General features: G+C 35.7%; 2 protein-coding genes across 5 annotated transcripts in view; both read right to left on the bottom strand.

Moving 5' to 3' along the window:
• Positions 1 to 9673, bottom strand: part of LOC125206044 (binding protein) — a 28972-nt gene extending 19299 nt beyond the window's left edge. For 2 of the 4 annotated variants that reach the window (XM_048105320.2, XM_048105324.2), the window contains exons 1-12: positions 9487 to 9673; positions 8928 to 9165; positions 8139 to 8202; positions 6656 to 6875; positions 5420 to 5566; positions 4343 to 4669; positions 3975 to 4194; positions 3418 to 3486; positions 2385 to 2843; positions 1860 to 2187; positions 341 to 802; positions 88 to 246 (exon numbers count right to left, since the gene is read on the bottom strand). In XM_048105320.2, the coding sequence (XP_047961277.2) occupies positions 88 to 246; positions 341 to 802; positions 1860 to 2187; positions 2385 to 2843; positions 3418 to 3486; positions 3975 to 4194; positions 4343 to 4669; positions 5420 to 5566; positions 6656 to 6875; positions 8139 to 8202; positions 8928 to 9049 (2577 nt within the window). In that variant the 5' untranslated portion in view covers positions 9050 to 9165; positions 9487 to 9673. Of the gene's footprint in view, positions 1 to 87; positions 247 to 340; positions 803 to 1859; positions 2188 to 2384; positions 2844 to 3417; positions 3487 to 3974; positions 4195 to 4342; positions 4670 to 5419; positions 5567 to 6655; positions 6876 to 8138; positions 8203 to 8927; positions 9166 to 9344; positions 9462 to 9486 lie in introns of those variants that run through there. The other 2 variants (XM_048105322.2, XM_048105323.2) reach the window with 2 other exon arrangements.
• A 2192-nt stretch (positions 9674 to 11865) lies between these two features.
• On the bottom strand, positions 11866 to 14417 carry LOC125203289 (U6 snRNA phosphodiesterase-like protein). Its single transcript, XM_048101601.2, has 6 exons — positions 13919 to 14417; positions 13727 to 13819; positions 13367 to 13616; positions 13193 to 13289; positions 12350 to 12415; positions 11866 to 12272 (listed from the first exon to the last, which is right to left on the bottom strand). The coding sequence occupies exons 1-6, from the start codon at positions 14049 to 14051 to the stop codon at positions 12078 to 12080; spliced, it is 834 nt and encodes a 277-aa protein (XP_047957558.2). The 5' UTR covers positions 14052 to 14417; the 3' UTR covers positions 11866 to 12077.
• Positions 14418 to 17068: the final 2651 nt, after the last annotated feature.

The raw sequence follows: 17068 nt of genomic DNA, 5'->3' as shown, positions 1-17068 counted from the left end.
ATATTAGACATGTGAAATTTTAAATGACAATGACTTCAGATGTAAATCTTGCCATATAAATGAAAAAAATTCAAATGCACTTGGTACTTTTTGATCTGTTAGTAGCATCTCTCTCATCCCGACCAGCAACTCAATTGACAAATCTGCAAAGTTCTTAACCCGTTCTTTCAAATGTGTAAATGTCTCCAAGTACTTGGAGCAAAGGAAACTTTTTGCCTTGCGGTCCTCTTCAGAAGATGGAACTACCTGTTAAATAGAAAAAACATGGAAGAATGAATGGTATTTGCTCATTTTGCAGTATAAGTCAAATCCAAATAGGTTGGACATAAGAATTGGCTACCTTCATAAGATCAAAAACGTAAGTAAGCATAAGATCTCTGAGATCTTCTTCCCAGAACAAGTCAAATATACAACTGATACATAAGGAACTGCACAAAATGGACTGCTTTGCCTCGTCTGATGCTGAGAAGTACTCTGCAAACAGTTCCAGGAATTTCTTGATACATTTTCCCCAGCCCTCAGTCAGCACAGGTGAATAAGGCAGTCCCTGGCTTTGAGGAGATGCCACACCTCTTGTAGTGGTTTCTGCAAAAGCAACTGGAGTTATGGGCCTTTTAGACTCCTGGACCAGGACACAGGCAACTTTGAGCTCCCGAGGAATGGCAGCAAGTCTCTTGAATGAAGAAACAGTTTTCTCGGATGACAGTTTCAGTATATGAAGCAGGCTATTTGCCAGGGCAGTGGCAAGCTCAGGATTACAGACAGATTGTTCGAGAGCATCCACCAAAACAGTACATTCAGGCTGCCATATATCAATCATCAGACAAGAGAACAGGCAATGGGAGAGCACACACGTGAACCCAACCCCACAAAATAAATATATAAATATAAATAAATAAATAATATGAAAGATTAGTCAATCCATTCTCAAACATTTTAACTAAACCGATACATACGTTCAGAACATAGGTGATAGAAATTATGAAGTGAGTGAATTGGAATGGAACTAGACATGGACGCTTGGTAAAACCGTGAAAGGGAATCAAACCCTGAATGGTAATTCTATTGGGGGCCCATGAGTTTGCAGCTGGATTCATGTTTCAATTCTCATTCCCCTCCCAAAACCAAACACCCTCTAAGAATACATACATGTATTTTAAATGTATACTAAATCTATAATAAACACTTTTTTAATACTCCCTCCGTCCCAACTAAGTTGAGTCGTATTCCTTTTTGGGATGTCCCAACTTAGTTGAGTCATTTCCTTTTTTTTACAAAAAACAAAACATTCAACCACTCTTACTTTATTTCATCGCCTACGTTCCTCTCTCTTTATCTTTCCTACTCCCTCCGTTCCACTATAAGTGAGCAGTTCCTTTTTGGCCGTTGTTTTGCAAAGATGATAATAAATAGTTAAAGTTGAGTGAAAGTAAAGTAAGAGCGAGAATAATGTAGAAGAGACTCTAATTTATATTATTTTCTCTCTTACTTACGTTCCCTCTATTTTAACTAAATATTATTATTTTCGTAAAACAACGTCCGAAAAGATACTGCTCACTTGTAGTGGGACAGAGGGAGTACTTTATTCTTCTCTCCTACTTTTCAACACAATTTCTTCAACGCAATGTCTTAATCTTTGTACCCAAAAGTTTTGACTCAACTTAGTTGGGACGGAGAGAGTAGAAAACCAAAGAAGCTGGGAGTATTATATCAATATAATTTTGTTTCTTATTAAAGAAAGGAACTGCAAATGACAGATGAAGAAAATTGTAAAGTAATTGACTACATGAATGAAATATAAGCAAAGGAGTATGATGTCTAACATAAGCAACATCAAACAAAATTGAAGAAGAACCAACCAAGTTATGGGAACTCCCACTTAAAGTTGCTGCAAATTCCATGAACGAGATTACTTCAACTTGGATAGGTTCAACTTCTTTAGCACTTGGTACATCCTCAAAATTCATTGAATCATAAAATCCTCCATCATCTAATAGAGAAACCTCATTCCTACTAGAATTGTCCCCAAAGTATTCCGCAGGAGCTGGACCAAAGTAGAAAAAGTTCTCAGAGAAGATAAAGTCCCACACACCTTCAGCACGGAAGACATCAATCAATGATGGTGCTGAAAGAAGAACCTTCTTAAATGCAAAAAGAATATGCTGTTGCATTGTGCAGGCAAAGATCCTGCAGTGAAACCAAAAAATAAAACTAAATAAATTTTTTAAAAATTGAAGAGCCATATGATTCTTAAGACACCAATGAAAGTGAAAGCAAAATAAATCATGCTTAAAAATGGCATAGCTACTAAAAGTAGCATACAATCAAAGAAACTATAGGTCAAGTCGAGGAAAAGATGAAACTGCACAGAGTTGATCAACCACCTTAAGTGGCTAGGAATCTCTTCCTGATCTGAACAAGCCTTGATACAAGGGAAAATTGTCAGAAGCACTCTTGTGAACCACTTCACAGAAAGCCCTGCATAAACTGCAGGAACCAATGTGGTAATTCTGCTGCTAGCTGGTACAGCATGGCAGAGTGCAGTTTCTTTTGCATCAAGAAGGAAATAGCAAAGAGCTTCACTCAATTTGGCAACATAATCTTTCCAGCTTTGTGAATAAAATGGATCAGAAGCAAATGGAGGCAACAGGTGTGCATGTTCTTCAAAAACATCTGAAGCTTGTCCTTTTCTTCCCTCAAACTCATTAACATAATCTTTGTTGGATGAGACCTTGCGCTGTTTGTACTCTTGAAGCATGAAAGCTACGGAACAAAAGCTATTTGCAAATTTTTGTACCCTTCCATTCTCGCAGAGAAATTGCAAGTTGTTGAGATTTCCAAAGCTAAAGACTAGTTAAAGAATTAGTTATCGTAAAAAACATAATTCATAAGGAGTTCTATACTCCACCCTCATCTCATATAAAGAATCAGCATGTAGATATACGAGTCTCATATTTCTGAATTATAGATCAACCCATAACATAGCTGATATTTTTTTAAATGCTTGAACCTCCGACTATTAGACAACTTAAAGGGAATATATCATGCACTAGGGGTGTGATCCGTTGCTAACTTTTCTTAAGTTGCTAACTTGCTAACTCATCAATGCAATGTATTAAAAATGTCAACACGATGATAATAAAATGTCAACATAAACTTAAGTTGATATTTTAATACATTATGTTGACATTGATATTTAAATCAACACAGTTTATTTAAAATGTCAACACAGATATCTGTTGACATTTTAATGTGATCGTGTTGACATTTTTAATACACTATGTTGATGAGTTAGCAAGTTAGCAATTAAGAAAAGTTAGCATTTTAACGCACTCCTCATGCACTATATGTGGTTTCCATGATTAACAAAAACATAACCATGTGAAGCATTGAAATGTAGGTGTGCTGAAAGGATACATAGCTTCCCTGAGAACCTCCAATGACAGAACATGAATATCAAAAATATCCTGCAGTGGATTTTTCTTCCTGAAAACAGAGAGACAAGAATTAGAGGTGAATTAAGACATCAACCAAAAAAAGAGTTTGATTAACTAGTGGAGATGATGTATGTGTATGATAATCATTAGTAGCCAGAATTATTGCAGATAGCTATTACCTTTTAAAACTGATATTTCCATTTGCAGTGTGTGGTCAATTTTATTTTATTGTCCCTTATTTGTGGAGTTGGGATATTAATCCCCCCTATTTGTGGTTGTGTGACTGGATGAAGAAATTATAGAGTAGAGACTAGTTTATGAAGGCGATTAAACAAACAACAATTTTTTCGCTTAATAGGCTCTAAAAAAGCCAAGAGTCTATTGATTTTTTTATTTTCTAGGTCATTTAAATGGTAATTAAAATTTGAATATGTTTTAACAGATGGCATCGTTTAGTCCACGAACAAAAAGGAATGCACAATAGGAGGGAGTGGTTGCATTAGTAAATGAATACTTCTGCAAGCCCAACAAGATCACCTTTCCTCACAGTGTGCTGACTCACTCACAACCAAGCTATCAATTGAAGGAACTCCCAGTCCATCCAAGAGAACTTCCAAACCTCCAATACTTCTAAAATGATTCTGACCACGTGGATTATCCACCAAAGCTGACCCAAGAGCTCTGAGAGTCATGTGCTGAAGGGAAATATCAGGCCACAGTTCTTTCATTATCAATCTCCTGATCAAACGCAATATCTCTGAAACCAAAGTTACACCTCGATGATTATACTTCCAATCATACATGAAACTCAAGCATCAAACAGGCGAGATATGTGATGTGGGACTCAAGCGTGACGAATGAACGAGCAGCATGAAAGACCAAATAACATTAACTGAATATGTTACCTAATAACCAATTAAGACCACCAGCTTCCATGACTGAAACAACTGTTGTTTGATGCCAAGATAAATTTGTGTCAGAAGCAGGAGATTTTACAGCAACAGAAGGGTCATTATATGTTTCTCTGCTCTTTCCAGCAAAAACATCAATGCCTGTACTTCTGATCAGTACATTTTCTGCTGTACTTGAATGAAAATCAATGAAGTTGCAGATGATGGAAACCACATGAATGAGTATCTTCTGCAAAACTCCAGCATTTTCTACCATAGCATTTGACAAACTCTCATCCGTTGGAAGAGCACTAGTAACAGTCTTAAGTTGGACAACAGTAACTGGTAAAAATAGAATATCATGAGTAACTATTAAGTATGTGATGTGATATAATGAATACCAATAGGAATAACTTTGGGGGAGTAGTAGTGCAATAAGAGTTATCTGAAACAAAGTAACACTAGCTAAAAAGTGATAAGTCAATAACAATAAGGCATATAAAAGATGACCTCGATTGGAATTTCAATAGTATGTATGTATAAACTTTCTCCTATCCCTTGCAAATCTAGAGCCCAAGTCTGCATTAACTTATGACATGAAAAGTTGACTATAGATTGTCTGCCTGAAGGGTGACACCAAAAGAAATTGATGCAATACCATTAAACAAAAAAGTAAAGATGTCACCCCCAAGTTCCCAACCATCTCCAAGTTCTGCACTTCTAGCATCACTCAACTTCCATCTTTCTACACATTAACTACTGCTACAGAAAACCTATGTGCAGGTGCAAACATGTTGTCGATGCTCGTCTTTAACTTAGATTATATTACAAAATGAAGGGATGGAAGCAACAAATACAAGATTTTGATTGTACTGGTGAAATAAGCATAAGGAAAGAAATATCTATGCAAAAGCATATCAATAATTTTCACCTTCCAAGCATAAGGAAAGAAATATCTATGCAAAAGCATATCAATAATTTTCACCTTCCAAAGACTAACTATTGACCTAAACAAATATTTAAAAATCTGATTGCCACAATCTCAGTAAAACAGAAATGATGCTACGGATCTGTGGAACATGCTAATCGTACCTTTCATCAAAGCTGTAAGCTTCTGAATTCCAGCATGGTAACCAAAAACCTTACAATTATGAATAGAGAGGGTCACAAGGGTCAAAGCATCTAAGGCCATCCATGATTCATTTGGTATATTCAGGCTTGTGGTAATGTTCCCTTGATCTGCAGATGATTCTACTACTATTAGCAAAGTGACAAACAACAGGAAAGACCATCAATAACATAGCATATGTAAATATCATTTCAACAATTGGGAATCATCATTTTGAAGCAGAGTGGTTAAATGAGCATCTTGACTATCCTTGAGCTAGCTAATACATAGACAATGAAGCTGCTCCACTCTCAAAACTACTCCTACATTACAATGAGTGTAAGTAAACCTCAACCAAAAAAATTACACACATTAAAATATTCCAATCCAAGCACACTTGTATACCAGCATTAACCTTTCGTATTTGCAAAACCAACTAAAGATCTTATTAGGCTAAGCTTACGCACATCACCTTATCGGCCACATAATTCTTAATTAAGTCCACTTCCTCATAGCAGAACAATCGACACTCAACATTAACCAGCTTGCAAAAAACTAGTTTACTGCTACCATTGCCTATTGCCTATTGCCTGATCAACCTCCTCACTTTAGGGAGTAACCTACTTTCTACTTTCATATAAGCACTTGCATTCTGTTTCCAAATAAATAAATGGGCCATATGGCTGCATAAACGATTTGCTGAGAAATGAAGAAAAGCATAGCAAAGCAGGGACTTATAACATCAATACTTTATTTCAACCACAAATTTTAACCCAAAAAGCTTACGCTTAGATAACTTCATAGTTCACATTAATTCCCAACAGCCATTACAAACTAACTCATTTTCAGTTTTAATTTATTCTATTAAAAAAAACAGAACTGGTTCTATTTTCATTTGAAACAATAAATAGTTCAGTTCAGTTGGATTTAAGATACTAATTTAAGAGAAAGATATTCAAATAAGTGAATGCATTTTACTCACTAATTAAGTTCTCATCTAATTTTTTCTGCTAACAACTAAATGCAATCGGTGTTTCTTAGGGATGAAGAAATCTGCTTTACTTTTTGCATCTGATGTGGAGTTGTCAACACCAACATCAAAGATCGAATCAAGGCAAGTTATTAAACTTGGAGTGGAAGAGGACAGATATAGATTGGGAAAGAAAACCCTATAGCTTACTGACATCAAGAAAATAAAAAATAGCATGCAATCTACTTACTGTCTGTAAGCAATTTAGTTATGTATGTGACCTCCCCTATGAAGATCAGAATTATTTCAGCAGGGTGACCAAAATAGCATCCAGCCACCGCATCCACATCATCTCGTGTCGGTAAATCAGTAAGTGCTTCCTCTGGAGTACCCTGGTTAAATGGTTTCCAATCCCGGAATACTGTCAAGAACTGCTTCAGAAAAATATGAAACAGTTTTCGCTTTTCCACCTGAACATTTTCGGTATCATGAGAATAACACAAGCTGGTTTTTCACAAATTAATTGGAAGTATATAAACAAACCAAAGATATGAAACAAGGAGGTGTAACCACTAACTGCATAAATAATTATAGTCATCTAGCTGACATAGCTTGTAACTAGTGAGTTGTAGTAGGCACTCAAGAATGGGAGCCCTAACTGCACCCAAAAGCTAGCCCAAAGGTGGAAGGTTGACTCCCACTAACAGTTACTACCCTTTTGTTTCAGATAAGAAACAAAAACATTTTATCAATTGTACGGACATATGTAGTGGATAAAACATCTGCCATGATATAAAAAATAAAAGAATAAAAATAGATAGATAGATAGATAGATAGATAGATAGATAGAGAGAGAGAGAGAGAGAGAGAGAGAGAGAGATAAGATTACATTCATTTCACAAGAAAGCTATCAGCAATTTCTTAATTAGTCAGAAACAAACAAGTGTGGGCGCATATATATTAATATTCATTTGATTTTTTTAGCATTTAAAGAAAAAAAGATATGCATTTCATACTTCAGATGTAATAAATACTTCGCTGAGTAAGACCCAGCTGGTATCAGTGTGAAGGTCAGATGCACGTGGAGAATAAACAATAGTAGCAAAACGTACGTAACTAATGTAATTAGGAATATACCTGCACATGTTACATGCTTTTTCACAAGTCAGAAGATAACATCATATATTCTTAAGGTTATAAAATGCCAGATGATACTCCTATAATTTAAATTAAGATAATGATGTGTTTGGATATAATAGTGATATGATTATCAATGTTTAGAAGATTTCTATATAAGATCTCATTCTCAAAATAATTTAGGACTAGGATATTTAAAGATCATATAAGCTCATTTTTATTATAATTTTGATAGAACAGATGACAGGCTATTCATTGAGAGATGAAGGATCCCGGTACAGGGCTTTTGTTTATCAAAACAGAGTGGCTAAGATATTTAAAGATCTTATAATGTCATCCAAACATCCTTCATATTATCTATGCATGCCCATCGCAGAGAAAACAAAACATCAAATCATGGGACATAATGGCCCCAAGTTTTAAAAAAGGTTGAAGCTATAGTCAAAATAAGGGTGCTCAAGGCAAAGAGACAGGCTTTAGGAGAAAAGGTGATACAGTGGATAATCTTGGCAAATAAATTAAACTTTTCTAACCAGATTCATCGGATACTTACATAAATAATGATAAATCAAATCCACCATGGCAATTACACATACCTCATCAACAGCATTTGTATATCTTTCCAGTAATTCCTTCAAAATTGCCTCATCACCTACATCACTGCAGAAGACATTAGAAAGGTTATGAACACATTCATGAATGACTTAATTGCAGCTAACTGCTAACGTCATAGATTAATAGGTTTCTGAAGAGAAACCACAAGCTAACTTTATGTAATTACTTCTTCCATGGACATTTACTGATTTGATTCATAGTGAATCAGCAAATAACGAGATCCGAACAATAAATAAATAAAATAGTGCATTGACTCTCTTTATAAACTCTGTTTACATGATCCAAGTATCCGACAATATGAAGTCCAAGGAAATGAAGCATAGCTAGATTATATAGAAGCCAATAGTGATCAATGTGGACATCCAGCATAGTCACTTTCAAATGCTTGATATATTTGCGCTTTGTGCATGCTTAATTTCATAGTATCAAAATGTAGTATGCAGGTGAATTAACCAAACAACAACCCCTCCTAATGCAGATATATTTCAAAGTTACCAAAAGAGCAGTTAGGCATGAGTGGCTTTACAAAAGATATGCAGATATGTGATACTAATAAAATGTCTAATGAAAAACTAAATCAGATAATCTGCTTCAGATCACAGGAGAGGACTTATGTTACAGACAAATGCTTCATTTCCCTTGACTTTATATACTCAAATTCAATGCTATTTGCAAGTTGATTGTTTTAATGCTAGAGTTTCAGCAGGCAAGTTGACCTCCTAGGTTGGGAGTCTGAAACAGATTATCCAGTAACAGATGGTGAAAAATACCTGAAAATGATCTCAGGAGTTGGGGGTGAAAACCTCCCAGATTGTGAGGGTGAACCACATTCTGCACTTTGGGGATTCGAAGTCCTCCAAAAGAGGTCTGCAACACCTTTGACAATGTTCATGCCTCCTCGGCACACCAGCTCGTGGGCCCAGCTAACAGCTACGTAACCATCCACAGATAAGCAAAGAATAGCTCCAACCAACCATAGCTTCCTCGAAACCCAAGCTCCGCTACACACTAGCAGAAAATTTTCGAATATAAATAAATAAAAACAAAACTATAGCGAGCTAGAGAGTAAAACAATACTCGATCAACAAAGAATTGAGGCATGATCAGCATAAAACATGCTTAGGAAAAAAAACATAAAAAAAATGAATTGGACGGAGCACGTAATCATTCATTAAACAAAATGATACCATAAATAAGCGGCTCCACGCGTATCTAATTCAAATCCAAAAAGGATTCATATAAGTCAAAACGATGATGATGCAGCGTGTGAAAACATATGCAGTAACCAAAGAAGGAAGATAAATTGCGAAATGAACAATTGACGCAAACCTGATCGGATCAAAAGGAGTATATGTTTATTGAACCTTAATTCATAATTTGTTTAAATCAGGGTTTGGAGAATTAAGATCTGAGAAGAAGATTCTTCGTGAAGTTCGACTAATAATATGCGTGGATTTCCCAATTTGCGAATTTATGAATTTATTTTATTCAATCTATCATTCGCTTCTTCATCCGTTCAGCCTTCGTTACTAGGAGTATTCTATTTTGAAGTGTACATTTTTAAATAGCATTAGTAATTTTTAAAAGACTAAATCCAAAAGTGGTTCTAAATATATACCCGTTTTAATAGTCAAACCGACAATTACAATACACATTTTTAAAAATTATAAATTACTAGTATATAATTAAAATTTAAAAAAATTAAGTTATACAATTAAAATTTTATAAATTAAATATTCAAAGTTAATAAAATATGTAAAAAATTATTCCTCGACTGCGGCGATATGTTCGGGTTTAGGCCCAAACGAGACATGAGGAGCTCAATTGTTTGGTTGAATCTCGTTTGTTGTGATCGTGCCATACAGAAAGAGTCAGCAATTGTAGCAACAACAAATTCACATTAAAATGTCTATGTAAGTTTGGGAGCCCCTTAATTTGTTCACCTAGTTCTTTGTTTTAGTTGCTCTTGTCACACTTGAATTGAGAATGAGTGACATATAGTTTTTTTATGTGAAAAAATGCATGATGCTATAAATGTGGTATTTACAGAAGATTTTGGGATGACTTGGGGAATAAAAAATGAAGTAAAAACGATAATATTTGAGAAAGTGTGAAAATTTTATTGTTTTATTTTTTTTATAAAATAAACCGTCTAGAATCGACGTCCATTCGCATAAGGAGTGAATGCGCTTCACTGCTCCACCACAACGCCCCACGGGATGCTTTAATGGCGCTACTAACAAGGACATTAATCAGATCAACTGCATTAAATCAATTTTCACATGTGTCAATATTTTCTCGCGATCAAATTCAACACTATACAATTAAATTAAACAATAAAAAAAAATTAAGAACCATTCTATAAAAAACACATGTTAAAAAATTATTCAAATATTTTTATAATTATTCACAAATATAATAGTGTCCTTATCACTAAATTATTATACTCTCTTCTCTTCGTTGCTTAAAAATGAAAATTATTTTTATTTTTTGATCCGTAACGTGAAAATAGAAACTTTTCATTTTAGAAAATGCACTCCACAATCCACTAACATTAATTCCATCACCTTTTCTCCTCATTTCTCTCACTTTATCCATTTTTATTATACTTTCTCTTACTCTACTAATATTATATAAAAATTCGTGCCGGTTCTAAAGTTTTTATTTATTGGAAATGAAGGGAGTGGAAAACTATATTTAAAATTGGAAAAAGATTATGATTAACACCTAAATATTAAAAGTTCAAGAGGCTTGTTTCATCAACTTTTATTCTATTTTTCACACTCCTCCTTCAGCTTATCTCTCCAAGATCAACTCACTATTTCCCAATTTCTATGAAATTGCTTGAATGTGGTGAAAGATTTTGTGAATGCGGGAAGAATAGTAGCAACAGAAAATATCAATACAATGTCAGCGGTTGATGCTGTGTTGACACTATATTGACATTTTCTATTGTTACTATTTTGTCATCTGTTGATATTTTTTAATAATTCAAATTATAATTTGGAGTCTGTAGAATATATGAGTTTGTTTTATATCACTAGGTGAACAATTGATTGTTATTGAGATTTGGTTTTGAATGTGAAAATATTTGTGGCAGGTTGTTGGGTGATTGACCGTTTAATTCCCCTTGAGATGATTGGGCCGCTGATCCAAAGTGGACTCAAGAAGAAGAAATAATAACCGTAGTAGAATTATTTGTGGGCTTCTCCGAAAGTGTCTTCAAATAAAAGAGTGGGCTTGAAAGTGTGTTAATTCCCTTATTTACACGATAGACCCAAAAGTGTATAATTGTAGTAGAATTATTTTGCTTTTGCTTTATAAAAATAAAAGATACTGGTAACTTTACTTGTAATGATTAGCACTTAATTATATTGGTCTTATTTCCAAGTACTAAAATTTGGAAATTTTTATCATCAATAAAACAAATCTCATCCTCTGATTTCATTCGCATTTTTCATATTGGTTACGAATGAGTAATTAAACATAAAAAGAAGTTGGGTTTATAACTCTTCCATTAATCACTAAAAGGAAACAAAGATAACATTCGACGTCCACTTGCAAATAAACTAAAAAAAATTAGGATAAGGCAGGGCGTCGCAAGAACCATGTGAAGTTTTATCTCTTACCTATATAATTTAACATTCCTCCTTCCATCTCAGCCTAAGTGAGGATGCCTTTATAGTGTTGCTTATTTACCATAAGAAATTAGAAATTAAATTAAAAAACTTAGAAATATATTCACATCAATACCTCATCAATATCAAATGATAACATTATCATCGTCGATAAAGGGTGCCCAAACCTGCCCAAATATTCATTCTATAGCACATGTGAAAAATATTCATTCTAAAACGAGTGGGGAAATTGTGAAAATATAAATGTTTTGCCATTTTCCATAAAAGAGTGTGCATCCTGAGTCATATTTCTGGGACCTTGCATATATCATAGATTTTGTTACCTATTTTGCATGAAATCCCACCAAATTTGCAAGTGAAAATTCGTTTCTTAGATACAACTTCAAAATGTCTCTTCATTTCTGCTTTGATCACACTCTTCAGAGAGCTGCTTATATGACCAACGGCCCAAGCTATGGATATATGCGGGCGTGGATTCTGTGAAGACCAAAGGTAAACTTCTTTAATGAACTAGGAACAGTTTCATCTTAAACCGAAAGATATGCGAGAGCAACCTGATAAAACTCTGGGAGATTGTGAAGCTTGTAGACTCCATTCACCAACTCAATTTGCTTCTGGATCTAAGCAAGAATTATGATTTCACATCAGTCTTAGCATTAGAAAGACGATGTACACGTCTAGGGCTCCAAATAAGACATGCAACTCGGCGTACATAGAAGTTTCAACTGCACTTCATGCTAACAGGAGTAGCATTCAACGAAATGTTAATAGCTAATCTTACCAACCATGTATAACTTGCAGATGCCTATGATCTTGTGATCGTACAGATAGTCTCGTTTAAGGGGCACTTTTCAGCAAATTTGTCGAAACAATTGTTTATGTTGCTGTTTACCCAAAATATCTCAAAAAAACCATGCATTTAATTATAATATTAAAAACATGTAATAAAATGTTTTTAAACATCAGTATGTCCGCTAGCACAACCACCAAGAGAAAGTTCAAGCACAAATCAATAAAATATAATCTAATTTGATGAGATGATATGTTAGGCACAATTATTTTTTATAAAAGTATTCATTATTTCAAGAGAAAAAGGTTCAGATACTAAAATAGAAACTGATGAGAATTTGGGCACATTATAACAAGAACGGCGGAGTTCCATACATTTTGAAAGATAAAGGAAGATGCGATTGGCTTGTATACTATCTAGTTTTAATCACATCACTTGCAAATTGCATGTAAACCAAGACTATAACCTTTTATTTTATTAACTTCTTGTTTCACCCCCAAGATAGATATGTAACACCAAAAACAGCAGAAGGTAAGCAGGCTGAATCGAATAACCTCCTCAAAACATTTGCAAATGCACATGAAAAATGTGGTGGTTTCTCATTTACCTCAGCTAAGCCTGCTCCGGTGACTTCCAATGAGAGAAAGGTCCGAGTACAATCATCATTGACAAAAACTTCCCATTTGTCAAAATCAATCCAATACCTATTTCATCTCAAGAACATCAACACGAAGTTACTGCAGCCAAAATAGAACTCTAAAATTCAAATGATGCTCCTTACCTCTTATGAGACTGTAGTTTCTGCCGAAGCATAGCTACTAGCGAGTCTCGCTGGTGCACTCGAATTGGAACAGTCCTTCCCAAACTCACATGGAATTCCCTCCCAAGAACAACTTGATTGAGCTTTTGCTCATCTTTAATTAAATTACTTAAGGGGATGTCAACATCAACCACATGAAGCTCATTCACAGCAGCTGCAACCCTTTCCAGGAAGGGTAGAATCTCCCTTCTTGATGAAACGGGAAAATACACTAAAGCCCACCGAAATTGAAGCAAAAAAAAAAATGCATACCAAAAGTGAACTGGAGAGCAAGATAGTCAATCAAATCACAAATGTAAAATAAAGTATAATGGAACTAACCTGGAATATAAACATGCAAAGCATAATTACCCTCAACATGGGGGAAGCTGCGGACTCGATTTGGATGGTCTGTATGCAAAACATCGGATATACCTTTTACAGGCACAATATCAAACAGTTTGTGAGCAAAATAGAACTGTGGCTAAAGTGTAAGGGAAAAAAATATAGATACAATCGGAACACAAAGTTCACCTGCTGAATTTGGGGGCTGGAGAAGAGACAACGGCGGTGGAGGGAGAGGGGTGCGGTCGGGGATACGGGTTGGACATGATTCTGAATCGGAGTCAGATGAAGTATCACCATACGATGCTCTCAAGGCGTCCATCACCGCTAACTCCGATTACACTCAAGCAATTGTAAAGTTGTGTAATGCCCCCATCCCTAGCGAACGAGGAATGCTATGCTAAATATACTACTCCCTCCGTCCCCTATCATCAATTCCCGTTATCTACTATGTGTGGATATTGCCGGATAGCTGTGTGGCGTCGGTTATTGGCCACGATGCAGATCTGCCAGCTTGCAAAGCTGAGCCGGGCTTTCAGGGGAGCCTCGTCGGCTGATTTCGTTTGGGAGTCGAAATTGCCTGTGATTTACGAAAATCTTATGGTAGGGTATTCGAAAATGATGCCTCTTTCTCCTTCTGCAAGGGTCTCTGCAAGAGGGATATTTACGCGAGGCTTTGTAGTTCGATGGTGGCTCTAAAATATGACGGTGGGCCATTACTAATGTCCGTTAGGCTATTTTTATCAGCAACCATCCAACCCAACCCAACCAACCACTTTTTTAATATTTAATTCATTTTTATCTCTTCGACGTCATCTTCCACATCATCAATATTCATCCAACCCAACCACCCACATTTTCATGGTTTATCAATGACCACCCCAACCACCCAACCACGCTATTATATATTTATTTTTATATTATTTTTTAATAATATTATTAATACATGAAATACTTATTATTGTAAATTTATAGAAAAACGTAATAAATGACAAACTAAAAATTATAAAAACAAACAAAAAAAATATACATTACAATAATTGAAATATGAAATTTAAAATACATAATTGGTGCTCATACATAAGATGAAAACTAGACATTCAATTGCAATTGCCGAATTTTGCCCATATATGCTCAACCAAATCGTCTCGCAGAGCTTTGTGAGCTTCTCTGTTTTGAAGTTGGGCTTTGTTTTTCATGTAAGAAGCTAGACTCGCAATCCTATTCGTAGAATATATGAAATCATTATTCGCATCTCCATCTTCATTCTCACGACTACTTTGTCCAAGTCGATCTTGAATAAATTCTGCTGGATCACAATAGTTCGAATATGTGCTTCTTTCGTCTTCCACTATCATATTGTGCAAGATTATGCAAGCAATCATTATTTTCCCCATAATATCACGATCCCAAATAAGACATGGACATTTGATCAAAGCAAAACGAGCTTGCAAAACACCAAAAGCTCGCTCAACATCTTTTCGCGCAGACTCTTGATGTCGAGCAAACAACTTGTGCCTCATCGTTTGTGGACCTGGTATAGATTTGACAAATGCCGCCCATTGAGGATATATGCCATCAGTGAGATAATATCCCATATTTTTTTCGTGGCGATTTACTATGTAATTGACCTTCGGTGCTCGACCTTCCAAAATATCATCAAAAACAGGAGATTGATCAAGCACATTAATATCATTTCTCGAACCTGGAGTTCCAAAAAAAGCATGCCATATCCACAAATCTTGAGATGCTACTGCTTCCAAGATGATTGTCGGATTCCCGCTTCTTCCGGCATATTGTCCAGCCCATGCAGTGGGACAATTCTTCCATTCCCAATGCATGCAGTCAATACTACCCAACATGCCTGGAAACCCACGTTGTTCTCCAATATGCAGAAGTCTTGCCAAGTCTTCTTCGGTGGGCTTTCGCAAGTACGCATCGCCGAAGTTAGAGATTACACCTTCAACGAACTTGATGAGAGATTTGCGAATGAGTTGTGCGCTCATTCTCAAATATTCGTCGTGCAAGTCGGCCGCCGCCCCGTAGGCCAACATCCTCATCGCTGCTGTACATTTCTGAATTGCAGACATACCAAGTCGACCGGTAGCATCACGCTTCTGCACAAAAAAGTTGTCGGTGTCGATGAGCTTGTTCATTATTTTTTCGAACAAAGGTTTTCGCATGCGATACCTTGTTCGAAAAATATCTGGAGGATAGATTGGATCTTCAACAAAGTACTGCTCGAAAATAGTATCATGACCCTCTTCGCGTTTCCTTTCAATGTATCTCCTTTTAGCTCTAGCCGTCTGGGTTGTAGGTTGTGAAGGCAAGGTTGTTGGCCAAATAGCTATATCCTCGATTAGTTTATCGAGTTGCTGATTTTGTTCAACAATTTTTTCTTCCCATTCATTGTCTTCAAGAAGATTGAAAGCTTCAAAATTAGAACTTGATGACATTTTTTAGGGAGAGTTGGCTCAATAATCGTGAGAGGATTTGTGTATAATTTTCTTGAAGCATATAAGTAAATATATAGAAGTAATTTGTTGAGCATAGGATTCCACTACTATCATTTGTGATCACATGGGTTGTCCTTGGATTCCACCACCACTTGTGATAGAAAATGACTTGTCATGTAATCATACTTTGATTTTCGTGATCACATGGGTTGTCATTGGATTCCACCACCACTTGTGATAGAAAATGCCTTGTCATGTAGCCATACTTTGATTTTCGTGATCACATGGGTTGTCATTGGATTCCACCACCACTTGATAGAAAATGACTTGTCATATAGTCATACTTTGGTTTTCGTGGTCACATGGGTTATCATTGGATTCCACCACCACTTGTGATAGAAATGACTTGTCATGTAATCATACTTTGATTTTCTTGATCACATGGGATGTCATTAGATTCCACCCCCACTTGTGATGTCATGTAGTCATACTTTGATTGAAGAGCTTATCACATAAACTGGAAATTACATAAGCAACATAAATTAAAGATTACATACTAAGCAACAGAAATTGAAGATTACACACTAAGCAACAGGAGTTGAAATTTGCATAATAAGAAACATACATTGAAAACAGATAAACTACGATCAATTCCCAAATAATTCTGCTATTAGATTGCGTTTCAGCGTTTCTTCTTCTGGAGTTAAGTCCCTCATAGCCATCAGCGGAGTAAGGATAGCTGCCTTGATGTTCCGTTCCTGAATATCACTAGCTGCTTTGATCTTCCGTTCTTGAAAATCACATTCCCTTTCACGTGTAACTCTCATTTCACGCAGTGCTGCAGTGAAATCATTAGGGATTGTATATGAAGACGTTGCAACTT

The sequence above is a fragment of the Salvia hispanica genome, chromosome 6 (genome assembly GCF_029641045.1).
Source record: "Salvia hispanica isolate PSC_SH4W2 chromosome 6, Shi_PSC_v1, whole genome shotgun sequence".
In the NCBI taxonomy this organism is placed as follows: Eukaryota; Viridiplantae; Streptophyta; class Magnoliopsida; order Lamiales; family Lamiaceae; genus Salvia; species Salvia hispanica.
This window is presented reverse-complemented; position numbering and strand designations above follow the sequence as displayed.

Bases quoted from the DNA above. Each gene is read 5' to 3' on its own strand.
- LOC125203289 (XM_048101601.2), bottom strand. From the start codon at position 14,051: ATGGACGCCTTGAGAGCATCGTATGGTGATACTTCATCTGACTCCGAT. The intron at 13,820-13,918 runs GTGAACTTTGTG...TGCCTGTAAAAG, and splicing joins CCAGCCCCCAAATTCAGCAG to GTATATCCGATGTTTTGCAT. The intron at 13,617-13,726 runs GTTAGTTCCATT...GGTGGGCTTTAG, and splicing joins TTTGCATGTTTATATTCCAG to TGTATTTTCCCGTTTCATCA.